This window comes from Protomyctophum bolini (assembly GCF_963924005.1).
Source record: "Protomyctophum bolini genome assembly, chromosome: 12".
Lineage (NCBI taxonomy): Eukaryota > Metazoa > Chordata > Actinopteri > Myctophiformes > Myctophidae > Protomyctophum > Protomyctophum bolini.
In genome coordinates, this window is record NC_137873.1 from 20,412,621 (window position 1) to 20,435,386 (window position 22,766).

A 22,766-nucleotide genomic window follows, 5' to 3' on the forward strand; every position below is an offset into this window, starting at 1 on the left:
GAGAGAGAGAGAGAGAGAGAGACACACACACACACAAACACGCACACACACGCAGTCACGCACGCACGCACGCACGCACGCACGCACACACACACACACACACACACACACACACACACACACACACACACACCGGGAAGAAAGCTAGAAAGGAGAGAGAAAAAAACAAAGGCAGGGAGAGTGAAGAGAAAGATAGAGAAGTTGGAGAGAAATAGATAAGATAGAGATAAATAGCGTCCAGGGGGGGGGGGGGGGGCAGAGAGAGCGAGAGAGAGAGAGAGAGAGAGAGAGAGCTGTTCATGGTGCTGATTCGTCGACAGGGGTCGTTCAGTCTATCCAGCTTTTCACACAGCAGGAACTTCAGACACTTTGTCCGCCGCGAGCTGCGTCTCAAAGAGCAACAATCACAAGGACAAACTTCAATTTCGTGTAACTAAATTACTGCTGGAACACAATGGCTGCTCTTAACGGAAACGACGCCCGGGATATGGGAACCTCCGAAAGCCAACAAAGATGCAAGTTCAAAAGGAAGCGTAGAAGGAGATGTCAAAGCAAAGGTTAGTTGTTTTAGTTTTCAACAGCTACGCTATACATTTTTTACTTTTGTTTTATGTGATTGATAGGATATCGTAAATAGTTTGTCATGCATATCCCTCAATCCCTGGAACAGACTGCCCTGCCTACAGAGAGAAGTTTTCCGAGAATTGTCTCATCATTGAGAATTCCACAGTTTGATACACGGTATAGATCATGATGGACTTAAAATTCCTATAGGAATTTCAATCCCCCGGGGGGGCTAAAATTCCTATAGGAATTTTAAGTCCATTATCCATATGTGATATAATTCTGGAGATCTATAGATCTCCAGAATTATATCACTGCAGGGAAGTGGGAATTAACTGGGAAGGACTTAATTGACGGACAGAGACAAATAATTGGTTCGATATATCATGCGTAAAAAGTACATGTGATGTGACAGATGTGTCCGTGCGCTTGTACGCCGACCTCACATGCCCACACTTGATTCTCTCTCTCTCTCTCTCTCTCTGTACACACACAGCACACGCACACACGCACACACACACACACACACACACACACACACACACACACACACACACACACACACACACACACACACACACACACACACACACACACACACACACACACACACACACACACACACACACACACACACACACACACACACACACACACACACACACACACACACACACACACACACACACAGGTTCTAGGCATAGGCGAACCAAGCGGTCGCTTGGGGCCACAACCACTGAGGGGGCCACGTCACAGGGAGAAGATTATTATTATTATTTTTATGTATCCCCTATCCCTTACATGGGCTACTGGCCACATGTGGCCCCCACCTAGCTTCTTAATTTTGATCTCAAAGTGCACCAGATTGAAGCATTTCAATCCCCCGGGGGGGCTAGCGCCCCAGTTCGGGGGGTTACATAATAATTTGTTGCTTGGGGCCACTAAAGGCCTAGAACCGGCACTGACACACACACACACACACGCACACACACACACACACACACACACACACACACACACACACACACAAGCCGACATATGTACATTACATATAGGTAAAACAACAGATATAATACCATGTTCCATTAGGCTATTGTGTGCATTCCTGTACTCTGTGTTTCTCATATCTTAATATAGTGAAAGTCTCATCACAATGAGAGCTCTGAGCAATCATAATTATAGCAGTCTGGGCAACAGGTCAGCCCTTTAGGATTACCCCCATTGTCATCCCATTTCCAACACTAATCCACAGCAAATGCTGCAGATTACTCCATGATGGCTTTTGTACTCCTATCTAAAATGCATATTCAAAGTGCCTGCTAAGCCTATTCCATTTTCATTACTCAGCCATTGCCTTTTTTTTGCTCTCACTATAACCTACTTGGAATAACGGAATAAAGGTTACCCTTTCAAAATTGCATCCTTACACGTGACATTTATCTAGAAATTTGATGACTACTGGAAAGTCAGAAGATCCTTCTAAAATGAAATCATATTTTTGAAAAACAAACGCCATAATGTGATAGTGACCGTTATATATAGTATTCCATGCATATGGAGACAGCCAGAGCCATATATGGAGTGTGTCATGAGGCGTGATGTGGCGTGACATGTCACAAGGCGTGACAGGGCGTCTTACTGGTTACTTACTCCATTACTGGTTACTTATTCCATCAGTAAGACGCCCTGAGGGCAAGAAGCGAGGTGATGGCAGACTGCTGGGCGAGCGCTGGCGCTTTGGCAAGGGGGGTCAGATCAACATATGGAATTAATTCTGTACTGGCCATATATGGAGCGTGTCTTGAGTGTACAGGGTTTGATGAGGTCAGATAAACATATGGAATGTCAGAACAGGAAGTAGAGTACAGAACAGGAAGCAGAGTACACAGCTGCTACTTCAATGCCCCAAATATGTCAATGTTTTTTGGATGACGTATCCGGCATTCAGCCATGGGATTTGAAGCAGTTTGGATCTGTAAGGAACACAGTTACACACACAGTCAAATTTAGCGGAGCACGTTGGCACGCCATTTCACTGATGGGATTCTGCAATCTGTGGTAGAGTCCTTAGTGGCTTTGGGTTCATGGAAACACATTAGCAATGTGCTTCTGGCCATTTAACTAAATCAGCAATAGGGCGTGCAAACCTCGCACCTTTGGTATGCAAATTCGTTTTTTTTGTGGAAATAAGCATGTTGCTAATATCAGGGATGACTTGTATATTATGGGACAAATAGCTGGATAAAAAATCTGTACTATATGAGTTATGATGGAGTTACACACACAACCCTGGACGAAATGCTGTTAAATGTTGCTCACATTTCATCTGGCCAGGCTGAGATGTTGCAAGTTATTGCAGCAGGAGATATAATTCTATACACACACAGTCACACGCGCGCGCGCACACACACACACACACACACACACACACACACACACACACACACACACACACTAACACACACACACACACACACACACACACACACACACACACACACACACACACACACACACACGCTTACTCTATTTCTCATATCTTCACACACATTCTTCCTTGCTCGCACTTGTACGCAGACAAATACACAAAACACAACAACATGCAGGCACTCATGCACATGCACACACACGCAAGCACAGAGACACGTGCGTAAAGGCCCCCCACAGGGCTTCATCCTGCCTCTGCTGGCTTCCCTGCTTCCCTCTCTCTCATCACCGCCCTCACGCCTCTGACACTCTGCAACCTTTGAAGTGTAACTCTAATTAAAGAAATACGAGTTTCAAGGCCAATGTACAGTGTAAAAAAAAAACATTTCTTTCCTGATTTGAACTTCCTCTGCCATAATGAACAGGGAATGGAAACTCACTGTACCACATTGAGTTTGAATCTGTATAATATGTCCCGAGAACAGAGAGGGCTCTGTTTTAGTCAGCATGCTATCAGACAGCTGAGGATCAACCCAAAGAACTGAGTTAAATGTATATAATTGGTATTTAGCAAAACATAACACCACTGCAGGCTTCATAGGAACCAGGGCCTTACTCGCATTACTTGTTTCTTGTTTTTCACTGTTTATGTCAGTAGTTCTCAACTTTTTTGTGCAACAGACCCCCAAATTGTTATGTATTTGATCACGGACCCCCCCATCGTTTTCATTTTCTTGTAAAGCGACTTTGAGTACCAAGAAAAGCGATATATAAATTGGATGTATTATTGAGGGGCACTAGCCTCTCCAACATCTGGCTTTCAGTCATGACGTCATGTAGCAGCCAATTAAGGCTATGTTTGTGTTTTTCATGCGCCCCCAAACATAAGCAAGCCCCCAAAAATTAACATCAGCATGCCCCCCGTGACGTCATGTGACAGCCAAGTCTATGGACTTTTTATGTTTGCTTTAAGCATGCCCCCTGTGACTTACAAAAACAAACAAAGGCAACCCTCACTTCATTTTGTATTATTTAGCTTTCACGACCAAACACAGGTACCCCAACCTGTATAGCATGGGGCTATTGGACTGACTGTAGTACGACACTGAATCCATTGGTTGAACAGTGATAGAGGAAAGGTACCCAAGGGAATTAAGCACATCATATGCATATAGCCTATCAACTCCAACAACCAAACACAATGTACAATGAGCCTACGGTATATTAACCTCCGTCTCCACTAAACGCACCACTGCGACACCCCCCAGCCCCCCAGCCCTCTTCTCTCTCTCTCTCTCTCTCTCTCTCTCTCTCTCTCTCTCTCTCTCTCTCATTACTTGATGTCAGTGCTTGGCTGGTTTTCTCCCCCTTTGACTTTGGGCTCATCAAAAAGTTATTTAATCCACAGATTAAGGCAAACATTATGAGGTATATAATCTCCAAAGTAATCTCCATTAAATTATATGAATTTGTTCCAACCTTCCTGACACTTTCTTTAGTAATGTTAGATGTCTTCAACCGGGCAGACAGGAAGGTGCTGCTGTAGCACATACAAAGTACAACCAACGCATACTTACTAAGCTTGCCTTTCTACGAAAACCCGGTTTGTGTTTCAACCATATACAAAACCATTATTGCAATGACAGATGGCTTCTGATGTTGCTCAAAGTCTGTCTGTTTTATGTTATGTGGTTGTGTTAATTCCACTATCCGTGTGTTGCTGCTATTCAAACCAAACTGAGGAGGCAGAAATTAGATTATTGTAATTTGGGTATTACGTGTGTTTTACATGTGTGCACTGTGCACCAATCCCCTTGAAAATAAATTCCCCTTATATCTAATTTTATCATCCACACCTGAACATTTACCACAAACAGATCAAATTAACAGGAATGGCATAAATAAGAAGAAAGCAATTGAGATGAGAAGTTTGTACTTTTTGTTTGTAGAATCAGGAAACAATAGTCAGCCTTTTTCAGTATCTTCTGTGCTGCCCTTTGAAACGACTTTTTACTTAAATGCAGGAAAACTGGATTTAACTGCTTTTGGAAAGCAATTTACGTGTTCTTGAATCAGAAGTAGGTAATTTGCCCTGCTGTGTGTGAGGATCCACACGATGGCTTCTAAACAGTAACAAAAGAGAGACATTATGTTGAAAATCAAAGTTGTGAGGATTCAATACTTAAGACAGCCGACATGATTCTATTCTCGACTTCATCCACTTTGTATGGCTATTCTAAAACATTAATTGTATGTTTTTAATAACTGTGGAAAACACCTTAAGCCATTGACTATACTGGTGGTAACAGACATGATAAAGAAACAAGAATGGAGATGTTTTCTAGTGAGAGTTGTTGAATTCATAGTGGAAAGTGAGGACAGTTTAATCAAAGTCACACAAAGAGATTTCAGTGCAGAATGTTCAAACTTTCTCAGGGAGACTTCAAGGCCAACACCTTAAACTAGTTTCCATCCATATGTATTCAAAGATTCTTAAATTGTCACAGAAGCAGTGTAGAAAACACCTCAGAAAACACTGAGCAGGGTTCAATGTGAAGAAACCCCATTCGATTTCAAGTCCAATGCCTTAACCTCTCAGCCATCACAGTTTGCTGATCTGAATAGAACAACAACAATCAGACAAGTTAATAGACACCTTCTGTTGGGAGTCACGTTGAAAATAATGACTTCACTGTATGTACAGTAGCAGACAAGTTCTCATCTGAATGGAACGTGTTGATAATTGAATGCAATCAAACGATTTATTTATTTACGAGTTATTGAGTTGGCTGGAGTGTATACGTAATAGTAATAATTCAGTTTAACCTGCTGCACACAGGGTTCTAACCAACCAAGACTGGATTTTGAGTGAAGCACGTTAACATTTCGTTATCACAGTTGTAGTGCTGTAGTCATTGCAGTTTCACTGTATGTCTGATGATGATGGAAACAGCATCATAATACCAGAGTATCACACATTAGCAGTGGTTCTCATCGTCTGTTGAGTGTTGATTAGAGCCCACGTGGAAATATTGAAAGGGGGTGCAGTTTCTTTGATTATGACGGAGACAGTTTCACATAAAACGAGGCTATCACTCTGTTTTGTGAGAGTCAATGCCTTTCAAAAGGATTAAAGTGAGGATTTGAATAGAGTCGCTATTTCAAAAGCACGGATAATGATATCCTCCAAAAATAAAACTTTGTTTTCACTCCCGATAATCAGTAGGTGTTGGAATGGCATGGTAAGATTAGTTGTCAGTCATGGGGTGCAGCCATCAGAACACAAATAAACTCTGGGGAAAACTGAGTGCATCTGTGGTGCCTCCGATGGGCCGAATTGAAAGCATTGTTGGACGAGCGCTCTATAGAGTTACCTTAACATGGTGCATTTCTCCCATAATACTTACTCCCTATGACCCTATGTAGCCTTAATAAAGACTTTACTTAGTTACATTCCACCACTGTCTCTTTCTTTCTCTAACTGACACTGTGGTTTGTCCACATAATGACAGAACAAGCTCATTGTAGGAATGAACAATTGAACAGTACAACACAGGCTGTGGTATAGCTCCTGTGGCAGCCCCGGTGGCCTAATGGATAAGGCACTGGCCTCCTAAGCCAGGGATTATGGGTTCGAGTCCCATCTGGGGTGACTGATAGCAGAGTGGCGCAGCGGAAGCGTGCTGGGCCCATAACCCAGAGGTCGATGGATCGAAACCATCCTCTGCTAAGAGTTTTATAATAGAAAGTGCACTCCTAGGAGAACAGATTTCGGCCAGGCCAGGTGTCAGTCGTGTGGTGCAGCCTTCAGGACCCGTAGAAGCTCTGGGGGAAGCTGATTGCATTTTTGGTGTCTCCAATGTTTGTTTGTTGCAGAGTTTATTTTGCTCCCTTAATACTGACTGTCACAGCCCCGGTGGCCCAATGGATAAGGCACTGGCCTCCTACCCCTCTGTTTTTGTATTCCGTATTTTACGGTCTTCGTGTGTCACACCGAAAGGTTCACATGACCCTTTTGACAATTGTGTGGTGACACTTAAAAACCTTTGTGCAAACGTATGCATTTAGCCTAAACCTTTGTTTTAGTCTCCTATATCAGTTTCTCTGTCTTGCATTGCTGGAGGCGGCTATAACCACGCTCTCCACACAGTCCTTTCCTCGTTTCATTTCCCTAATGACTATTACAATGAGAGAGAATTACAGAGGGAAACATTTAAATGGGAGAAAGCTTAAAGCTTGCCTGCTGTCCGTAGTAGTTTTTGTCTGTCTTTACAATGATTTGTTTAGAATATTGGCCTGGAATAAGCTCTTAATGATGCAGAGTATTACTTTTGTAAAATACTTGACATTAAAGCAAAAATAAATACAAAATAAAAAAAATAAGCACAAGCAATTTAATAAGCACAAATTGTGTGGGGTCTCAAGACAGTTTCCTTGAAAAATGTCGAAAGTATGATGTAGTTTACTACTTTAATTGTTTCTGCTAAACAATCATACTGAACACCATGTAAGTGAAAATTTGAGACAACCAGTGGTAGAAACCTTTTGGCCACATAACAGAATTTGATAACTCTTTTGAGATGATTGTTGAAGTATTATGATCACTCCGGAACAAGAAGATTCATTGGCCAGCCCAGAACATGTTTTCACTGTGTTACAGATAGTATTTGCACGGGTATTTTACTTTTTTTCTTTTTAAAGATTTGTTTTAGGCTTTTCTGCCTTTATTGATAGTATCAAGTGAAGAGAGAAATGCAGCAAAGGTTGTCATTAACGGGACTCGAACACACAGTCAGGCCAAAGTCTATAGGCCTATATGGCATGCACCTGGACCACTTGGCCAGTGGGCAGCCAGGGTGTTTTACCTTTATTCAAAAGATGGAGACAGCAATGTCCTCAGGCTCAAGGGTACTAATTTAACCAAGAGAGGGTGTAAAAATGGACCCGCTATATCACACAGTTAAATTAACATTTGCTGTGTATTTGTCTTTTGGAATCCCTTTTCCAAACCACTCACCAACTCAGCAACAATCAGTGAGAGGGCCAGTGACATCTAAGGGAAGAGCCTAGTCTGTGGTTGATATTTGCTCAAATGAAGGTCCAGGTGGTATATTCCTTATCAGACCAAACACAGCCCTGCCTGCATGCAATGTGGGTCTGGCAGAGATTACTGAAGCAGCCACCGAAACACCCCTCGGCATCCAGTCAGTGTGGACTTGGAAGCCAGTAGTGGTGGACAATAATTATACTATAAGTAGAAATACACAAGTATTCAAAAGCATGGCAATTGGGTGGCGTAGTGCATGGTGAAGTAGCTGCCCACCACAATAGAGTTTGGGGGTGTTCAAATCTACCCTGGTGCATCTGGCTTTTGTCATCTCTACGAACACAGGCTAGGGGGTAGCACCTGTCAGCAGAGAGGAGTAGAACGAAGGCTATGTCCTCCCGGTTGAGGCTCCTCACAAGAAGGTGAGTCAGTAGGATTCAGCAGATAACACACAGCAATGTATGTAGGAGGAAATAATTGGCATGTGACTGACTGAATTGGGGAGGAAAAGGGTTTAAATAGCCCCTCAATAATACATCCAATTTATATAGTGCTTTTCTTGGTACTCAAAGTCGCTTTACAAGTGGTTAGGTAATTGTTTATGTCTGGGTCCCTGGCCTGGGCCGGCCTAGCGCTCCAGGCACCTATAGGCTGGTAATCCAGCCTGACAGCATGTCGCCGGTTCAAGTCCCGATCCCGACGACCTTTGCTGTGTGTCTTCCCCCCCATCTCTCTCAACCTATACTGTCATCTATCAATAAAAAAAGCCCCAAAAATATCTTAAAAAAACTAAAACTAAGTTTGAGTCCCTTCCTAGAAATTAGTGTAAATTAAAGTAGCTGTGAAAATCATGTGCTTGCGAAAAAACAAAAACAAAACAAAAACCTTAGCCTACTGTCCACTATACTGGAAGCCAGTAAAGGCAACCTTTCAGCACATACAGAGAAGCCCAGTGGACACACCACAGTCAAACTAAGAGCTAATTGCTAATTATTCTGAGCATTTGCGTTAATCTACTCAAATAATTCCAGCAATGTAAATGAATTGTTCTGATAAACCATCTGGTTCACCCTACAGGTCAAAAATCAGAGCTAAATTATACCAACCAATCATTATACCGACCTAATTTACGAGATGAACCTGATGAACCTGACTTCACTTTAACAAGTAAGTATGGAAATACCATGATGTTCATAATAGTTTGTCTGCTTTGTTTTAATAACTGCAACTGTTAATAATCTTACAACATAATTAGACTTGGAGATTGAGCAATTAAAAACTCCCACATTTAACAAATCTGGAATGCAAATTCCAGAGCATAAAAATGGACCCATAAGTATTGACCCGTAAGGGTCAATTCCCACACTCTGAGTCAAACACACTCTCTGGATTTTAATATGCAGCACCAAAACATTGATAATTCACAGTGAAAATAATGCAGTTTGGAGAGATCGCCCAAAAAAAGTTGTCTCTATTTCTTTGCCCTTGAGGAAAGGCAACGCGCATTACAAGCAAATGAGAGCGCTTCCCATTAATTATGCCTAGCAAATGAGATTATCCACAGCTGTCAGAGAGCCCCCCACACACACACACACACACACACACACACACACACACACACACAGACACACACACACACACACACACACACACACACACACACACACACACACACACACACACACACACACACACACACACACACACACACACACACACACACACACACACACACACACACACACACACACACACAGACACACTCACATCCACTGATGCCATGCCTAATTTCATTATTCTATTAAATCAGGATCATTAACAATGGCTGGAAGAAGAAATTTGACTTCTGAGGTTTGATAAACATGCATGCTTTAGAATGTGACATACATTTTCTCCTCTCCTCTCCTCTCCTCTCCTCTCCTCTCCTCTCCTCTCCTCTCCTCTCCTCTCCTCTCCTCTCCTCTCCTCTCCTCTGTTAATTTTGTTGACTAAGACTAAGACTAAACAATTTCAATAGACTAAATAACACATAATTATAATAATTATTCAAAAGACTGCTGGAAAAAACGAACACTCCTCTCCTCTGCTCTGCTCTCCTCCTCTCTCCTGTCTTGTCTCATGAGAATGACAGTCAAATTGACGGTTATGTAAAGTAAGTAACTGTGATGACCGTACACATTTCTTGCCAGCATCACAACACAACTGTAGTCAAGGGGGAAAAAACGGAATAATATTTGTGCTACCAACAAGCACTGAATAAAACATGATTATTAGTAGCTTGTTTATGGTGTTGTATAAATCTTCATTTTTTTTACAACCTGTGTGAGGCTCATATTTATGATGGGTGCTCATAATTCTGGAAGGTACTATATTTAACACCGTCAATTCTGCAAGCACCCACATGTACCCTCGAGCAGTGGTTCCCAAATTTTAAACTTTAAACACAAAAAATGTTGGAATTGTTTGAGGAAAATTTGGGATTTGTTTATAGTTTTTTAAATCTTTTGAAATAATATACAGGCATATATCTGTTTTTAAATAGAAAGAAAAAATCACACACGTGTGAACTGAGTGGTGCAATCCCCCCCCCCCCCTCTCTCTCTCTCTCTCTCTCTTTCTCTCTCATTAGAGACACAGCACTACCCCTCCCTCTGTTTCTGCCGCCCCCTACTGGTATAAATCAGTAACATACTCAGGCTCATGTGCACAGGTACACACACACACACACACACACACACACACACACACACACACACACACACACAGGTATAGGTACATGGACATTGCTGATTGTAGGAGTGGTTGCACCACTCAAAAATCTGATATTTACTAGCGACCCATAAAAATTGGTCCACGACACAAAGATGGGTCCCTAGCATCAATATTCTGGAGAATCAGCTTGTAGATCGGCTATTTTTGACACAGAGGGAAATACTTGTAGACTTAGAGATATAAGTATACATTGTTACGTCCAAAACCGTTATATAAACAAACTGTGCTCCTATGGATCCAATGTAGTTATTATTTAGTCATAAGCTCTTGTTAAGCTCTTGTTTATTGTCCCAAGATACCGCTTACAAAGACCTGATTTGTGGAACCTGGGTAATGGATTTCATACCATGCGTCGATTAAAGGCTTGAACGTGCTGCCAATTATGTCAAGGTTGGAGGTTCGATTCTGTGTCGAAAGCCTAAGTCATACTCCATAGTACTACGCGTGGCTTGCTGACTAATAAGAAGTGATCACTGTTTTTGGTAAGCGACACATACTGTTGTGCGATGGAGTAGCTCTTAATTAAGCTCAACTCAGCCGTTGGAGAGCATGGCACAACACCTGCCGGGGTTTAAAGGCAGCTCCTGCTAAACGCTACACAGTGTGGGTGGCAGCAGACGGCAAAGGCGCTGCCACATCACTATAACAAAAGCCTTACGAGAACAAAGGCGTTAAAACCCGTTGAGTCACTTGACAGTTGGATAAAATATAAAAGTATGTGGAATGCCTGAAACCGGCACCCTTTAAATGGTATTAAGTGCAGTGTGCCTAGCAGTAGTTACAATGGAGTCCTACTTTACATTTCCCAGAATTTGTGCGATCAAACTGACAGGTACATTAGCCAAGGCATTGTCAGGTCGCATCCTGATTAACCCGTACTTACTCTGAACACAAAGCGGAAGAGAGGATGAGTGCATGGGTGTGTGCGTGTGTGTGAGTGCGGTGCGATGCAGTGCAGTGCATTGCACATGTGCATGAATATGTGCATGTGTGTGGGAGAGAGAGAGTGCAAACAGAAAACCATAAATGATAGAGAGGAGAGGAATCAGGGGTTACGATGATGAAACTTGAAGACAAACACCATTACTATTTCTATTTCATCCTAAAATAAACATCCTCATTAAGCTGAGATGATGCAGGACATTCCCTCCTCCTCCCCAACCTTCACCTGTCACCTTCAGAAAGCCAAGGAATCACATCATTACATTTACATCCCCCCGCCCGGCCCTCGCCCATACCAACCCACTGCTTAATAGCCTTGTACGCCTAATATAACAGCAAGTTGCAAGGTTAATGCATAATAGTTTAGTGTGTAACTGTTCATTATCTTCATTATCATATGCAGTGCCCCCTATTATAATTGGCACCGCAGACAAGACAGAAAGGCTCTAAAAGTTCTGCCACACCTAGGCAGAAGATTTAGGAAAGAAGTTTGATTCAGTGGTATTAATCGTTTATTTTTGGAAAAAAGTTGAAAAGACTAAAATGGCTTCTGGTCTGCAAGTCATGGAATGTAGAAACCAGGGTACTTAGTTCCGTACAGTTACAGTAGGCTATTGGCATATATAGCTTCAAGTAACGTATATCCTACCAGAAATGTGTCTCCGTCTATTAGCTCACATATCTCAAGAACCATTTTCAATGTCGCATTACAGAACACACCATTGTGTGAAAATGTGCTGCTCTTTCCATTAATTAGTCGTTCCATGTGAATCCAAGTAAAAGCAATGATCCCTTTTAAGGAGTGCGGCCTTAACATACTTTCAGTATGTCGTCATTATTAGGAGTAGTAGATGAAGCAAGAACCTATTACTGCACACTGCCACTACTTCACGGTGCAGTTTAATTCCGTTCTACATGGTAGAGCTGACTGTGTCATCTATGGCTGACTACAGACATCGGGTACTATAGCACTCTCACAGGCTGCTCCATGCACTTCTTGCCATAGAAACATTCTTTTTCAGAAAACTGCCAGGATGTAGAAGACATTTTTAGAATCTGACCTCAGGTCAGAATGGTTTAATTCCGTTCTACATGGTAGAGCTGACTGTGGCGTCTACAGTATGGCTGACTACAGACATCGGGTACTATAGCACTCTCACAGGCTGCTCCATGCACTTCTTGCCGTAGAAACATAGCTTTTTCAGAAAACTGTCAGGATGTAGAAGACCTTTTTAGAATCTGACCTCAGGTCAGAATGGTTTATTTCCGTTCTACATGGTAGAGCTGACAGTGTCATCTCTGGCTGACTACAGACATCGGGTACTATAGCACTCTCACAGGCTGCTTCATGCACTTCTTGCCGTACCAAATGAGCGTTGCTAAATAGCTGCAAGGTATCAGATAAATCTAAGGGGAATTGGGGTCATTGGTTCAGGGGCTAACACTAACCCAGATTGCCCCACATATATGTGCAGGGCAATCTGTTAAATTGTCAATGCGGAAGTACCATGTATCTCCCGGCGAAGCCAAGACTCAACATGAATAATGGAGAAGAGAAAGAGAGAAGATTAGTTTCTCGGACTCATCTGGCATAAACCCTGTAGCGCATTATGTGTCACATCTGTGGGCTATGTTGTTTTAAATGCAGAATATCATACTTGGAGTGAGACACTATTATTACATGTACCACTTATGCAAGAAATAACAAAGACGGGAGGGGGTCATTAAAAAGTAATTACAGATCTTTTGTCAGTGTTACACATACGTAAAAGTCAAACTAATTTCATCATAATTATCATCATTATAATGGGAAAAGGATGATATGTTATCATTATAGTATAATCATTAAACTCTTCAAAGCTAATAGACACCGCAGGGAGAACGCAGGCTTCTCCAAATCCTTCTCTCCCAATTCCTTGGACACGTGACAAACGTGGCAATAAAATGACCACACCACGTCCGTCCCCTCAAACCCCTTCACAGTGGTGGAAAAAGTACTCAAATGTTGCACTTAAGTAAAAGTATCAATACTGCAATCTAGAAATACTCTGTTACAAGTAAAAGTCCGGAATTCAAAATGTACTTGAGTAAAAGTACTAAAGTATTGGCATCAAAATGTACTTAATGTACCAAAAGTAAAAGTAGTCATTATGCATTTCAAGTTTTCAAATGCAGTCACAGCATGACGAGGTTAATGTATGTTTCTTTTTTTGTAATACTAATCAAAATCTACAAAGTAACTAACTAAAGTTTTAAAATAAATGTAGTGGCGTAAAAGTACAGTATTTGCCTCTAAGATGTAGTGGAGTAGAAGTAAAAGTATTGGAAATTCTCCAGTAAAGTACAAATACCTAAAACATTTACTTAAGTACAGTTGTAATGTACTTAGTTACTTTCCACCACTGCCCCTGTATGCTCCTCCATATTAAACTCCTCCTCTGTGTGCTCCCGCTGTCTCTCCAACCTTTCTTCTTTACCGCTCATCAAAAGTCCTCTCAAACTATTGCGGTTCGCTACACACAAATGTAATGATATCACGATGGAGCTGAATTCAGAAAAGTCTCTCCAGCTTCTCATTTCTAATCAGGCTCCTAGATCTCCCACGTTTGAAATCCTTGGCTCTTATCACTCGTACCTTTCAATTACCCCCAGCTCGCTCTGAGCTGCCTGGATGTTTGTTTTCCTCTCCCTTCCCTTTAGAGAGTACTGTAATGGCCTCGGCTCGCCTTCCTCCTTCCCGGCTTCACATGTTATGTTTGTATTATCGCCATAAATGTGTTTACCTCGAGTCCATCTCATTACTTTTACGGTCGACGGTGAATATGAAACTATACGGTGGAAGCATCACTCACTGTACAGCGATTTCGGTACAGGGCCGGTTTCCTCTGCAGGGAAATGTTGTAATATACAGTAGGGAAATGTCAATTCAGTATTGTTAATAATGTGATGTTTGTGATGCTCAATTAACAGATGGTGTCTGTGGTGCCGTTGTAGGGCGAAGCAATGGTTTAACAACCGTCATCAACTCCATGAGGCACAGAGACGTTGGAATGACGTCTGCTGAAGAGGGACACGATTCAGGTAAATAAATATGTTTTAGTGTGCCGTCTAGGCGTGCCGTCAGCTACTTGGTTCATTAAATATTTATTGACCCATCGACATTAATTTATGAAATTACAAAAAAGATGAAATATGGAGATGATATGTGGAAAGCTCTGGTCAGAACACACAATATGTGGATTCTAATTTTTCCAGTTTAATCAAAAGTTTAATAGTTGCATCCTAAATGTAAGTCTGTTTTTCTTCATATCTGTTCATTCCTGAAGAGCTGATATTTGGGAGTATTTTCACAGTGTTTTCATGCAGAGACATGCAGCGGAATCAGCTGATTTAAAAGCTCACAACAACATGTTATATTGATTTGTCAGGTCCCAGTGGTGTGGAGGTAAAAGAGAACCAGGATCACAGAAACCAGGTGGACTGTGAGGTACCAGCAACACATCACCTAGCGGGATGCTTCTGCACAACCCTCCCTACGGGTGGGATGAGACCGCTGAAGAGGAAGCAGCCATTGGTGGACGGACAAGACAGACTGCTTGACCAGAATCAACCTAAGAGAGCCTGTAAGAGAGCAGTGTGGACTGTCAGTCCCAAAAATGCCTTAGTTCAGCTGAACGAGCTGCGGCCAGGCCTGCGCTACGAGATCATGTCCAAGACTGGCCCACTGCACGCGCCAGTGTTTTCTATCGGTGTAGAGGTGAACGGGCTCTGGTTCGAGGGCCGTGGAACCACCAAGAAACAGGCCAAGATGAGGGCAGCGGAGCTGGCTCTGCGTTCCTTCATCCAGTTCCCCAATGCCTCCCAGGCTCACCTTGCCATGGGAAACTTCACCAGTCACCCTGTGGATTTCACCGCCGACAGGCTGGACATCCCGGACGTGTTCCTCAAAGACTTTGAGTCATCCTTGCGTGAAAAGTGTGACCTCATGCACCGTAAGCCAGGGAGGACAGAGTTTATCTCCAGCATGTGTAAACGAGGACAACTTGTGCGTCTCAAGTTAGACTTGCTGTCTTCAGCTAATTTAAAGAGGCAGCTGGTTAGTGCTTCACTATCAGAGCAGCTCAGTCCAGTGGCACTGCTGAACAAACTGCACCCGGGGCTCAGGTACATCTGCCTGACGGAGAGGCTGCAGGGCCGGCCAGTGCGGAGCTTCGTGATGGTGGTCCGGGTGATGGGACAGATATTTGAGGGCTCTGGCCACAGTAAATTGCTGGCTAAGGCCCAGGCAGCCGCTGCAGCGCTGCAGGCTCTCTACCACATCAGCCTGGGGATGGACAGGAGGTTACCGGGCCACACTACCAGCAGAGACAAAAGCCAGCTGCCTCAGGTGAGCAGGTCCATCTTTAAGGTGTGGATCAGTTGTGTGTTTTCACACATACTAATACAATGTTGCAGTCATAAAAATGATAAACCAAAATAAATAAAACAAGTGAGAAAATCCAAGGCAGGAAACGAAGTACCAAACAAAAACACTGATTTGATATTTTAAAACACGTTTTACCTCATTATTTGGCCAGTGTAGTCTCCCCACGTTACCACCTTTGAATGGGTCATTGAATTTGCCCTGACTGCTATGGTCATCCAGCCCTCTAAATGCTCTGGATAAATGTGTCTGAGGTGCTTGCAATGCTACCAAATGGACTGTGCAATGTAACACTAAGGCCACTGTGTCCTGAGGCTCAAGAGGTGAATGGTGTCCTGCATGCTCAAGCGTGGCTTCAGAACTACTTCATAATGCCTCTTTGACCGCAAAGAATCTTCCTCATGGCATCTTGCTGTCACGCATTATGAATTTAAGCAGAATGTCTCACCACACACAGAGAGATGATGCAAGGGGTGGTTGGCGTACCCTGTCTGCAAGTAAGTTTGCAAGCAAGTGAGTAGTAAGTGAACTTTATTTATAAAGTTGTTACAAGTTGCTGTACAATGAACAAAAACATGTCACGAATAGAAATGTCGGAGATGCCTCTGCAGAGGTCTGTCTGTCTGTCTGTCTGTCTGTCTGTCTGCCGTGAGTCATGGATGTATTTATTTATGTAGGGTCTACCTCCACAAAAGTAGACCAATTACAGGCTGCCCTTTCTAGGTCCATGACATCAAGAAACTGAATAAATGACTGATGAAGTGACAGTCATGCAGGGTGTGAAAGTTTAAAAAGTTTAAAAAGTTCAAAAGTTCAAAAGCAGTAATTCTTAATCCATTTGGTTAACAAGCAGCCAGGCTGTTGCAGTGTGCGACTTCTCCATTGAACACCACATTGTGATTTGTTCACAAACTGCACATATTACTATCACTAGCAAGTGAATTGTAATTGGTATACAGTAAAACTGTATACCAATTACTGTATACTGTATACATTGTAACATCGGTAGTGTCAGGCTTTTCAGTTACATGATCCCCCTCTGGCTGTCATAATACCTCTTGGTTTTCTTTCACTCCTGCATATCAGTTCTCTCACGGCTCACTCTTCTGCTGATCACTTAGCATAACACCCCCCTACCTCCCCCAACCCATACTCCAATTTGAACTGTCTATCAGCCACTGTGACGCATTAATGAACATTATTACAGCACATTAGGAGGAATCAAGGAGGAGCGGCCGCCAGCCCAAGGAGACGCAGACCAAGCGAGGAGGCGGTGTGAAGAGCATATTAATTTGGCTGATAATTGTTTAACACACTCATTACACATGACCTTGTGTGCCATCGCCATACAGCAGGTATAGCATCTCATGTTCTTTCAGCTTCCTCCCCAAGTCCCCAACTTGATGTGAATGGCTATTAGCACTGGGTGAATGCTTGTAGCCTGCTTCATGATGTATACTTAGTCATACAACGGAGGGTACAGTAGGCATATCATATCGTCTCTGTTGGGTGGAAACCTGTCCAAAACTGTTACTCTTCAGGATTCAAATAAAAAAATAGCAAAAAGTAGCAGATCTACAAGCTCCAAATGTGTCACTTTGTGCCGCGTTTTGATCTTGTACTACTACTACTAGTTTTTATGCTTTTGTGTGATGCTGTAGTATGATCAAGTAAGGTGTTAATTTTCCAGCCTTATATCTCCATGACTTTATTGGTAGGAGTAATGATACAGCTGCTGTTAAAGGGTAAGACCACTTTTTTTGAGGTTTGGGTTGTGTAGTTACTTTGCCATGATGCTACTCCAAATGTGGACAAGAAATAAAAAAATACTGCTCCAGTGATTAGAAATTGACAATTCAAAATATGCTCCTCATTGACTTGCATTGTAGCTCAAACAGCTCTCAAAGGCACTCTTTTAGTACGTATACAAACACAAACAAAGTTGATTCAGACAATATAGAGCATCACCAAAACTCATGCAGTTTTATTTTTTCATAAAAATGTTAGATTCCTGTTGATTTTACTATTTGAAGATCTGGATCCGGATCCACGGATCCAGTCCGGGTTTTTCTTCCCAATAAAATGGACAAATCAACAGGAAGATAACATTTTTATGAAAAAATAAAACTACATGAGTTTTGGTGATGCTCTATATTGTCTGAATCAACATTGTTTCTGTTTGTTTACATACTAAAAGAGTGACTTTGAGAGCTGTTTTAGCTACAATGTAAGTCAATGAGGAGCATATTTTGAATTATCAATTTCTAATCACTGGAGCAGTTATTTCTTATTTCTTGTCCACATTTGGAGTTGCATCATGGCAAAGTAACTACACAACCCAAACCTCAAAAAAAGTGGTCTTACCCTTTAAGTCCACCAATGCTTTCTGTATGGCCGAAGCAGAGAAATGTAGGCAACACAGATTGTCAGCGCCGAGTGTGAGACAGTAGCTACAGCTATTCTCCTCTCTGCCACAGAAGACAAATGTCAGAAATAAAATGTAGCACTTTTTTAAACAGACATTACAAAGTGCTGCACAGAAAATCACACAATTAAAAGGGAACACAGAAATATAAGATGATGCTAATAAAATAAACTAATGCAAACAACTGAGCTAGCAAAAATCACTATATACTGGGGGACAGACTGATATTTATTCAGTATTCAGCAGGACAAGCATGCATGCCCATGGAAAATATTATTTTCCTGTTACCTAGTATAAAATGTTCAAATTGACTAAACAATCACAAATCTGACAGTGAAGTGGACTATTCCTTGCATTATGACTACTAGAGCGGTGCCCGTTGGGCACTGGCCTACTTGGAATGATGCAAGTTGGAAATGCATGCTGCAAGATAACAGAAAGCTGCCTATTACGTATGTTAATTATGGAGCTGCCCACTTCTGATTGATTACTGGAAGTTCATCATGTCTACTCTCTCTGATATCATAGAGTTTGAAATACCACATGATCCAATAATTTGGTTACTGGGTGACGTTACATTGATCAACACAAATTTTAACAAAGAGTATTTTGTGTTACTCGCCAGTACAGCTGTGAAGAAAATTATCTTGGTTAATTCAACTTCACAGAGACACTGGCTGAATGAGCTTTCATCATACTGTACTCCTGAAAAGATACTGTACAATGTAAGGAGAAAGCCTGCTACTTTTGAAAAGATATGGGGTAGGTTTTTTGAGTTTTACCTTCTTCTTCTTCTTCTTCTTCTTGTAATTTCTGGCAGACTAGATGCCTTCCGGCACATTGCTGACTCCCACTGGAATATACCTCCTTTCTGTCCATTGTACCTCCTATACTAGCAGTCATGTTGCTGCCATGAAATTGAGCACCGCTTTGACAATCTTTGCCTGGTTTTATTTTGGGGTAAGGAGCTTTTTGAGCGTCACACTGCTTGTTTGGTCACTTGCCACTGCTGCATACATCCACTCTCTTTCTTCGGTGTAGGTTTTACCTTCAATATCTGTATGAATACTTACTGCTTCTGTTCTGTCTGTTCGGGCAAAAGAGTCCCCAGGCTACCAGAGCACCATATATTGGTCTGGACTGGACCACAGTGAAATGGCCAGGGGGTGTTTGAGTTATGCATTGGAGCTGCTAATGATAATGGGATATGTGGTTTATCTTGCAATAGTGGGCATAATTGATATTTACTTACCTGTGTAGTGATATAGATTTATAGGCTCATGTGATGTGGGTTATGTGGGGTTCAGAAGTGTTGCATGTTTGACCGGTAATATGGTAGAGTCTGCACTGATTGTTTCAGCTGCCTATAAAATGCTGCCAGGAAGCACACACCCACTCAGTGTTAGATCAGTGAGAGGGCATGGTGGAGCTGCACACCAACATGTCCTATTTGTTTGCTGCTTGTGTCATGCCATTTCCCATGCTGTAACCTTCTTTTGGGAATAAATCACGGTGTGGCTGCATTTTACCTCCTGACTCTGTGCTAATTTCCAGCCGCTTATTGGGCCAACCCTACATTCTGTAATTCATTGTTTTAAATGATAATGTCTGCATTATCATTAAAAAAAACCTTAAACAAAAAAAAAAAAAGGAAATGCATGCTGCACCCAGATATTATGCGTTGGAGCCTCTACAGTGGTGCCCGTTGCCTGTGCCCGGCTTACTTGGAATGATGCAAGTTGGAAATGCATGCCCCACCCAGATATTATGTTTGGACTTTGTCAGGCATGCCAAAATATGGAATCTATGCAGACGTCAGCATATCCACACATTTATTTAGTCAAAAATTGGTATAAATATTGAGGGAGACTGGCCCTTGAACCTGCTATATCCATGGGCGTCAAATATGATCTGTCTCTGCACCCGCATTAGTGGATGAGTTGGACAGTTTGACAGATATATTATTATGGATGGCTGCTGTGGCTTCTCCCCTATGCCACGTCGTCAAAGCTTTCCTGCAGCCTGTTTTGATAAAAAAAAAGACAAGAAAAGAACCGGCGTGCAGGACATCCCACGTTTTTCACTTTGAAAAGAATAACACCCATATCCATGGATATATCCAGATACTGTAGATAAATATATTCATTACAACTCTATGATGGGAACTCGTGATTGCTCAGAATGACACCCTTCGTGCCAAAGTATGCCAGACCCAGGGAATATGAGGACAAACCTGGTCCAAATCCCTCATAACTCTGAGGGAGTTCAGGCAGAGGAGAGAACTCATGACAGTCTTTGACAGTCTGTCACACACAGACTCGCTGCAGTGAGTCTGTGTAGTGAGTACTGTGGTCCAGGTTTGTTCTGACAGCACCATGTGAATTACTGCAGACATTCATGAGCTTTCCAGTTTTGGTCCGAGGCATAAGAAATAAATACATAAAAAATTGAAAAGCAGAGACCTTGGTGTGCCGTAGCTTTAGGTATTGGAAAAACCAAAGTCAAGGCGAATTTGTTGAGATATAACTGTATAAGTATTAAACCAAATGGCTTGAACAGAGAGCTTTATTTTTGTAATAGCTTTGTGGAAAAATATAAATTTGTGAGCTAGTCCAGCCAAACTGAGAGCTCTTTTATAAGGGAGAACTAACCAACACAGCACCAGCACATTGACACAGAAAGAACATGAACACCCTACCGAATACTGAGAAAATATCGGACATTTAGTAATTTAATCACCACCTTGTTTGTCTACTTTCAGTATGCCTACTTGGGATTGAACCCAGAAGCTTGATCCATCCATCCATCCATCTTCAACCGCTTATCCGTAGTCGGGTTGCGGGGGCAACAGACTTCCCTCTCCAGAGCAACATTAGTGACATTAGTGACGAGACGTTCCAAGGCCAGTGAGTCAATGTGTTTCCTCCAACTGCGCCTTGGTCTGCTCCGAGGTCTCCTCCCAGTGGGACGTGCCTCGAGGACCTCCCTAGGGAGACACCCGAAAACCACCTAAGCTGGCTCCTTTCCAGGCGAAGAAGCAGCGACTCTACTCCGAGTCTCTCTCGTGTGACTGAACTTCTCGAGTTACCGGTTTGACAAGTGTGACCATCCTGTATGAGTTAAGCGCAAACTATTGTTTGAGAGACAGCGTCTAGACCCGTGAGAGAAAAAGAGGGATACATTGATGTGACAAATAGTGGAAATAACTTAGGAAAATCAAATTGAATCAGGGCTCTGATGATTTCCATGAGATCCATTTATCATGGTCCAACATCACTCTCTCTCCATGTCACATTGTTCATATGGTTGACATTAACCCTGATGAAGGCAGTTTAGCCGATTAAACATCGGTCTTGTCTTTACATGTCTTGATTCACCAAAGCAAATGAATGTATGGCAACTCAATAATGTTTATGCCCACTAGCAGTATGCCTCTACGGATGGCAATTCCCATCTGCCAGCTGATTTGTCCACTGTGGTCCCAAACAAGATAGGCTACTGTATCTTGAAAACTACTAACTGAATTGCTGTGATCGAACCCTGCTGATTTTGTTATCCCATAGCTTTTCCTCTTGTGCCACCCCTTGGCCATTTTGACCTAGGTGTGGTGCTAGATTGGTTTACTTGTCACCGTAACTTACTTTATTTCACTTTAAAACTTTTCAGGTAAAGGTTCAACAGACATTGGCCTGGTTGGGTGTAAAGAGCGACACAGCCTCTAGGGGGCAGCCATTTATTCTTGGTCCCAACGGCACAATGCATGATCCATCTATTTATTCATCGGTTCTCCTGCAGGGCTTTGCAGAGGCAATTTTCCACCTGGTGAGAGAAAAATACAGACAGCTGACAGACAGTTGCTGCTCTACCTCGCAAGCCCGTCATCACAAGGTGCTGGCAGGGATCGTAATGACCAGAGGTGGGTACTGCGACATGTCCCATTGACTTTTAATGCCAAAGGCAAATGTTTCACTGCAGCAGGAGGCAGTTGCAGCATTGAATCAAACAAAGTTATGTGGCATTTTTACTGGGCTCCAGGACAGTAGAATGCCCATGACAGGGAAAAGAACACAAGCGGAAATCTACACATTTTATAGTCACTGCTAATTTAATCACAACAATTTGTTCATCAGGGAATGTTCGATCCAAGTTTTGATTTGGTGGCTTAA

The 22,766-nt window shown here is 42.3% G+C and overlaps 1 protein-coding gene across 2 annotated transcripts in view; it reads left to right on the forward strand.

Moving 5' to 3' along the window:
* The first annotated feature begins 397 nt into the window (after positions 1–397).
* The window catches only part of LOC308325503 (double-stranded RNA-specific editase B2-like), a 30,790-nt gene continuing 8,421 nt past the window's right edge, over positions 398–22,766 (forward strand). Inside the window, exons 1-4 of one of the 2 annotated variants that reach the window (XM_080778019.1) lie at positions 398–557; positions 14,723–14,833; positions 15,181–16,139; positions 22,396–22,516. In XM_080778019.1, the coding sequence (XP_080634145.1) occupies positions 455–557; positions 14,723–14,833; positions 15,181–16,139; positions 22,396–22,516 (1,294 nt within the window). In that variant the 5' untranslated portion in view covers positions 398–454. The remainder of the gene's footprint in view (positions 558–14,722; positions 14,834–15,180; positions 16,140–22,395; positions 22,517–22,766) is intronic. The other variant, XM_080778020.1, reaches the window with a different exon arrangement.